This window comes from Phacochoerus africanus, chromosome 7 (genome assembly GCF_016906955.1).
Source record: "Phacochoerus africanus isolate WHEZ1 chromosome 7, ROS_Pafr_v1, whole genome shotgun sequence".
NCBI classification, from domain to species: Eukaryota; Metazoa; Chordata; class Mammalia; order Artiodactyla; family Suidae; genus Phacochoerus; species Phacochoerus africanus.
This window is the reverse complement of record NC_062550.1, coordinates 71,037,123-71,044,268: the sequence shown is the minus strand read 5'-3', so window position 1 is coordinate 71,044,268 and position 7,146 is coordinate 71,037,123. Positions and strand designations below refer to the sequence as shown.

General features: G+C 55.9%; 1 protein-coding gene across 1 annotated transcript; it reads right to left on the bottom strand.

The window, feature by feature from the left end:
• Positions 1 to 1,061: 1,061 nt before the first annotated feature.
• On the bottom strand, positions 1,062 to 6,849 carry TEX52 (testis expressed 52). Its single transcript, XM_047788579.1, has 3 exons — positions 6,669 to 6,849; positions 4,809 to 5,359; positions 1,062 to 1,492 (listed from the first exon to the last, which is right to left on the bottom strand). The coding sequence occupies exons 1-3, from the start codon at positions 6,738 to 6,740 to the stop codon at positions 1,204 to 1,206; spliced, it is 912 nt and encodes a 303-aa protein (XP_047644535.1). The 5' UTR covers positions 6,741 to 6,849; the 3' UTR covers positions 1,062 to 1,203.
• Positions 6,850 to 7,146: the final 297 nt, after the last annotated feature.

Here is a 7,146-nt window from a genome sequence, read left to right as displayed (position 1 = left end):
CGAGCTGCATCTGCAAACTACATCACAGCTCACGGCAATGCCAGATCTTTAACCCACTGAGTGAGGCCAGGGATCGAACCTCATGGTTCATAGTCACAACAGGAACTCCCACTGGCTTCTTTTATTTATTCCAATATTTATGCCTTAGTGGCTTCCACTGTGCAGGCGAGGAAGCTGAAAGGGCACCATTAACTGGGTTAGCAGTTAACCCAGGGATGGAACCCTGGTGGGGTGTGATTCCCAGGAGAGGTGGAAGGGGGGGGTGGGTCCTACTCTGGAACTTCTCTCCCTCCGGCCACTCCCGCTGCCCTCCCCCTACTCTCCAGCCCAGCTGGTCAGCACCTGGCTGGCCCATGCTCAGTGCAGGCCTACTTGAGGCCCCTTGTCTCTGCCCACCCCCCAGAGCCAAAGTTGAGGCATCTGGATCAGCAGCAGTGGGGGCCCAGGCCCTACAATGATGCCCTGGGGGGACCACTCCCACTCTGACCTTAAATCTCCACTGTGTTCTACTCCCTTCCCTCCTGGTCAGCCTTCCTCAGACCTGACTCTCCCCACTCCAGGGCAGCCCTGGCCTGACCTCTGCTCCCCCAAAACCCTGTGTGGGGCCTGCAACCCAGCAGAGTTGCTTCCAGTTTTTGTCCAAACATCAATGGTCCAGGGAGGGATGGAATGGAGTTTATTTTTGCCTAAGAAGCTTTTGCATCCTGACCAGTTCCAGTCAAGCCTGCAGCACGTGGATGTTCCCAGGCCAGGGATCAAAAAGAGCCACAGCAGCAACATGAGCCACAGCAGTGAAAACGCTGGATCCTTAACCCACTGAGCCACCAAGGAACTCAGGGAACTTTTGTCTTATCCACTTTCGTACAAGCCCTCTCCCCCCACCGCACGCACACAACCTCTGCTCCCTCTACACTCCTCTATCCCAAGGAACTGGATCCCCGCTGCTCCCCACACCATTCCCCAGTCCTCCCACCTGCCCTGAGGGGGTCCTCCAAGGAAGACAGAACAATTTAGAATCTAAGTAGCAGTAGTGTCTCCAGGAGCCTGGGCTACAGGTGAAGTGGGGGGACGGTGGGAAGCATCTTGCAGAAGCCAGAGTTCTTCAGGCAGCCAAGTCCTCTTGCTGAAGGCGTGCTGGTTGAGAACAGTGGAGCCTGGGGGGTCTGTGTGCCCACCGCCATCCCCACCGGCCCCAAGAGACTTCTAGATGTGTCCAGGTCTCCTCTTTCTCGCTAAGGTTTCACCAGGGTGGGTCCCGGAGAGATGGTGGAGGGGCAAGGCTGCCTGGTCCTCTAGCAGGGTTTGGAAAGCCCTCACGAGGTCCTGGCTCAGAGGCGCACTGGGCAGCAAGGCCAGCTTGAGGGCCTTCTCCCTGTAATGAGGCAGCGGGTTGGGGCAGGGCCAACTCCTGGCAAAGTTGTTGGGGAGTGGGTTGGGCACGAGCTGGAGGCCCTGGGGCTCACACCTTCCACCAGCTGAGATGTGTTGGTACCTGTTGGGGGAGGGGTATGGAGAGGACAGAGAGGTCAAAGGAGTGACCCGGGCGTGGCAGAGGGGGGAGGAGATGGTGCCTTTGGCCAGCTGTGAGCTGTGGGCACCGTACCAGCTCTCCCCACCTGAACGTTGACCTGTGCCCAGCCGCTACTCCCTGTGTGTGTTTTGGCATTAGGTTGGTAAAATAATGGGGTTTGGTTGGCTGTGTGATTTATAAGGGAGTCATCCAGGTTCTCACTGTTCTCCAGCTCCACCCCCTCCACCAACGCAGTGCTCCTTGACACGGGGACCACGATGAGTTCGAGAGCCCTTCCTGCTGACACGTGGCCCTCCTGCACTGGTCTGACAGCTCCCTCCTCTGCAGGCCTGCGGTATTCGGTTCAACAGTGGGAAGTCCACTTTTTACAGAATAGAGTTGAATAGTGGCAGCTTGTTTGATGTGTTCAGCAGGTATTCCTCTTTGCTGAGTCTGGTGAACGTCAGAGGTCGGTAGGTTAGAATCATTCCGAGCAACTTTTCAAAAATACCAGTGGCGCCCCCTGGTGGTACAGCAATTAAGGATTCCACGTTGTCACTGCTGTGGCTCAGGTTATTGCTGTGCCACAAGTTCAATTACTGGTCCAGGAACTTCTGCATGCTGTGGCCGCGGCCAATAAAACCCCCAAAGCAAAACCCGCCAGTGCCTAGGCTGCCCCCCAGGCCAATAAGTTAGACTCTCCTGGTGGGTCTCAAGCCTCAACATTTTCCCAGGTGATACTTTTTTTTATTTTTTATTTCTGCTTTTTAGGCCTGCACCTGGAGCATATGGAAGTTCCCAGACTAGAGGTCGAACAGGAGCTGCACCTGCTGGTCTACACCACAGCCACAGCAATGCCAGATCCAAGCTCTATCTGAGACCTACACAACAGCTCACAGCAACACTAGATCCTTAACACACTGAGCGAGGCCAGGGGTCAAACCCGCATCCTCATGGATACTGGTTGAGTTCTTAACCCGCTGAGCACAACAGGAATTCCATTCCAGGTGATTCTGATATTCCACCAGCGTGGAGAGTGGTGGGGTTTCATATAAATGTTTAAGAAGATGAAGAGCATCCTGAAGCCTTGACCTCATCCGGTCCTCTTGCTCAGAATATGCTGTCTCACTGGTCTAGGCGGGTTTATTTTAAGCCCTTCCAGAGCTGCTCCAAAGGGGCAGCAAGACCGATGGGGCTCCCCACTCACTCTCTCAGGCTCCCACCTGGTGAACTTGACAGACCCTTCAAGGTCCAGCTCAAAGGTGCCTCCTCCGTGAACAGCAGAACCTTGTCTGAGACTCATTCCTTGCCTGCTCCTATGGGAGCAAGGCCTGCAGCAAACCAGTAAAGCAGGGTCCTTCTCTCCCTCTTCTTTTTTCATTTTCGGCCACCCCAAGGCATATGGAGTTCCTGGACCAGGGATCCGACCCGAGCCACAGTCGAGACCTAAGCTGCCACACCGGATCCTTAACCCACTGTGCTGGGCTGGGGATCGAACCTGAATCCCGGTGCTCTCAAGAGGCCACGAGGCCAACTGATCCTGTGGCACCACATCAGGAACTCCTGGGATCCTTCTCTACGGAGGTGGTTTATTGAGCCCCTCCTCTGTGCCAGCCACTGTGACTTTTTGTCTCCGGACACCCCCACCTGATACCAACCACGTCAACACACACCTGAAGAAAGTGAGGCTCCAGGAATTTCAGAACGTTGAGGTTGAGTGGCCAGTGGTGACGGAGCTAGGCAGAGTCCAGTCTTGTCCAGCTGCTTCTGCCATGACACACATTTTACTGTGTGCCAAGCACTGTGGCAAGGTTTTTTGTGGGTACTAGTTGTGTTTCTCTCCTGCTGCCTCCACAGAACATTCTATGAGAAGCAGCTGTGAACTTGGCTGGTCCCCAGTCAGACAGGAGGGGAAGTGGAGCGTGGTGGTGGAGAACGCAGCTCCGGAGTTGTGCCCTCTGGATTCGAATCTCAGCTCTGCCTTTACTGGCTGTGCAACTTGGGCAAGACACCTGACCGCTCTGTATTTCAGAGGCCCTGTCTCTCAAAGGGGGTTGAAGAGACTAATTTCTCTTCGAGGAGTAGTGGGAGGATTGGGTCACATGGTAAAGTGATGAGAACCGTTTGGCTGTGAGGTTTTTGAGCCATGACCTAAGTGTTCCTCACGTCTGTCAACCGGAGCAGCAATTGGTGGGCTGCATTGTGAGGACAGCGGAGAGAAGCCAGGGCGATGACAACCTCTCAAATTCACCAGCTCTTGGCCTTTTCTTTGAAAGATTGAACACCCCTGCAGCCTCCCCCTCCAAGCCCTCAGGGCTTCTGTCAGTGGCCGTGGAGCTGGTATTCCTCTCTCCCTATCCCCTCACCCCTGCCTGGCGCCTAGACTGGAGCCGTGTGGATGGGCAGGGAGGGACGGCTGTGTGGCTGGCAGACACCCGCTCACACCCCTGCCTCCGCTCACACCCTCCAGCTCCTCCTCTTCACCTTTCTGCAGCCTTTCTCCCTTCCAGCCTTCAGCCCGTTTCCTCGCGAAGCCTTCCTGGGGGATGCTGCAGTCTACACCTACCCCTCCCTCTTCCGAATTTCTATCCATTCACCCACGTTATCTTTAAACATTGATGCATCCACCCTCCACCTTTTATCAGCTGTGGAACTGAGTCAGGAAACACCAAGCCATTTGCCGACGTGACACAGTCTGGACTTTAAGCCAAGCTTCTGCCTCCAGCTCTCAACTCTTTCTATTAATAGTTGACATCCTGGAGTTCCCTGGTGGCACAGCTGATTAAGGATCTGGCATTGTCACTGCTGTGGCTCAGGTTCAGTCCCTGGCCCGGGAACTTCTGCATGCGGTGGGGGCAGCCAAAAAATAATAACAACAATTGACGTCCTTACAACACCCGCTGTCTGTCCCGCACTCTGGGTACTTAGCACGCGTGGGCTTGTACTGATGGCTGTCTTTCCACATGTGTGTGTAGGTATCTGCCTTTCCCAAGCTCCTTGAGGGCAGGGACTGAAGGACATTTCTCTGTATCCCCCAGGCCCAGCAGGTGTTAGGTATTGCCCACATTTTCAAAAAATAACCAAGCCGCTCTCCTGCTGTCCTCCCCTTGCCTCCATCCCTTCCTTCCAGCTACATTTGAACAGAATTTGGTTTTCAGATGATCGGAGGAGGGAGGGTAACATGCCCCTTAGACGTCAGAAGGAGGAATTGGAGTGCAGGGCCCGGGTGGCGGGGGGGTGGGGAGTGTCACCTGGACACGGGTGGCGGGTGGGCTCCCAGAGGAAGGAGTCCTCTTACTTCCTGAAGTTCTTTGGGGGCAGGATGTTGCCGTGGGCGTCGAGGGGAGGCGCCCTCGCCTTGCTCCTCAGCTTGAGCTTCTCCACCTCTTTCAGCTCCTTCATCGTCCTGAGAATCACTTGGTTCTTCCTGTTGGCGTCCAGGAAGATAGGTGTAGAGCAGATGAAGCTCAGAAAGCTGTTTGGACCCATCCGGGAGGGAGGGGGCACGGGGGGCTCTGCCGGGGGGAGGCAGTGGGCCCTGGAGTCGGTCAGCCAGCGCCAGACGTTGCTGTCATAGGGCCTGTCGGGCCTGGTGGGGAAGGTGGCGGGCAGACGCCCCACGTCCAGCCACGTGTGGAAGCCCCAGGTGTGCTGGGCCGCGTTCTTCCAAGGGCCGGCTAGGCGCTGACGCACCTTGGCCTTTGTGTCCGTGCAGGGTGGCATCTTCAGGGCCAGCTGGCGGTAGGCTTGCCGGGTGAAGCCGGGCAGCTCCGAGGACTCGCTGGGGAGGAGGAATTCGCGTTGAGCCCACGTGCGGTGAATCGGGAGGGTCTCCTGGGCGTGGACCATCTAGGGAGAGACAAGGGAGTCTGGGGGCCACTCTGCCTCTCCTCCCGGGAAGGCAAGCTGCCAGCCTCCTTCAGACCCGCCTTCTCATCAGGACTGAGTGGCCCTGCCAGTGCCTCTGCTCTTGCCTGGCCCTTGGAGCATGTGGCTGCTGTTTCATTCTCACGGATTCTCGTTGTTTGTTCTCTTTCCATCTGTCGGGTTTGGGTTTTGATTTCCCGGCCTCTTTCCTCAAATGACATTTTCCCACTCCTCACTCTGGCTTCACCCACCCGCCCGTCCCAGGGCGCCCATTCCTGCCCGGGGTCTGGTGGTCCTCGCCGGGAAAGGAGAGGAAACCACTCTTACTAAGCGAAGTGTAGAAGGGAAATCCTTCTCCAGAGAATGGGGCCAGTGCTTGTTGTCCCCGTTCCACCCATCCCTCACTTTTTGTCTTTTTGTCTTTTGAGGGCTGCACCTGCCGTATACGAAGGCTCCCAGGCTAGGGGTCTAATCAGAGCTACAGCTACTGGCCTATGCCACAGCCACAGCAATGCCAGATCTGAGCTGCATGTACGACCTACACCACAGCTCATGGCAATGCCAGATCCTTAACCCACTGATTGAGGCCAGGGATCAAACCTGAAACCTTATCATTTCTAGTTGGATTCGTTTCTGCTGTGCCATGACGGGAACGCCACCATTTTTCACTTTTCATTACAGTACAAGCAAGTGTGGAAGCATCTAGATTGGGCTCCTTCCCTTTCACGTGTCCTGGACTCCCCATGAAATAAACAGTGGTCAATGTGTATTTGACATGTCACTAAATACTGATCTGTGTCTCATTTAACCCTCACAACCTGAGAGCAAGCGTGGTTACTGTTTCATCTCAGAGATGCAAAAAGCAAGGCACACGAGGGGAATAACTTGTCCATGGCACTGACTCAGTGAGCAGCAGAGCGAGGACTCAGCCTGTGCTACTCAGGACACTCTGCTTTTCCAAAACGCCTCTCCCTACCCCCTGCCCCTGGGAATTTTCTGATTCTGAAAACTCACCCTGTTTCCTGGGGCCCCGTCTCCTAAGTCATTTCTACAGGAGCACCCCAGGGGGTGGGGCTGGGAGATGTCATAACCAGACACCTCTCTCCTTCTCTGTCCTGAACTCTGTGTTCACAGGATCCCAAGATGAAGAGAGGAAGAGGATGGTGGGTTCATGGGCCAAGAGCCCTGCGGCCTGGGAGAAAGCATGGCACCTGGGGGCGGGTGGAGGAATGGTCCACTGCCCAGCCAGGTGCAGAAAGGTAGGCTGCAGAGATGCAGCCCTGCCCCCTACCTTCAGGAATGGTTCTCTGACTCGGGATGGGTCACTCTGCCCTCTGGGCGATCTTTGCAGGTTGCTGGCCATTCTTCTGGGCCTCCCTGCAGGAGGGGCAGCTTTGTAGGGAAGATCTTCCTGGCAGCATTGTTTGCTGCTGAGGTTGCCATGGTGATGCTTCCTGGGTGGTGACACGGAGGAGGCCCTTACCTCTCCCTAGGAGGGCTTGCCAGTCCCTTGGGACCCAGTTGCCTCTCAGGTGAGGCAGGCAGCGGGTAGGACTCATAATAGAAGCTGCTTCTGGGGAGGGACTAGCCAGGAAGGCAGGGGGAGGAAAGAAGGGTAGGCCGCTTCCAGGTCTCAGGTTGGGGGTGATGATGCAGCACCTTTAACTGGACCCATCCTTCCCTAATCCTGGGGGGCTGTCTGGGTAGGCCCTCCTCTTTCCGAGGAGCTCTGAAAGGCCTACATTAACCAGCAGGTTCAGAGGTCCCCA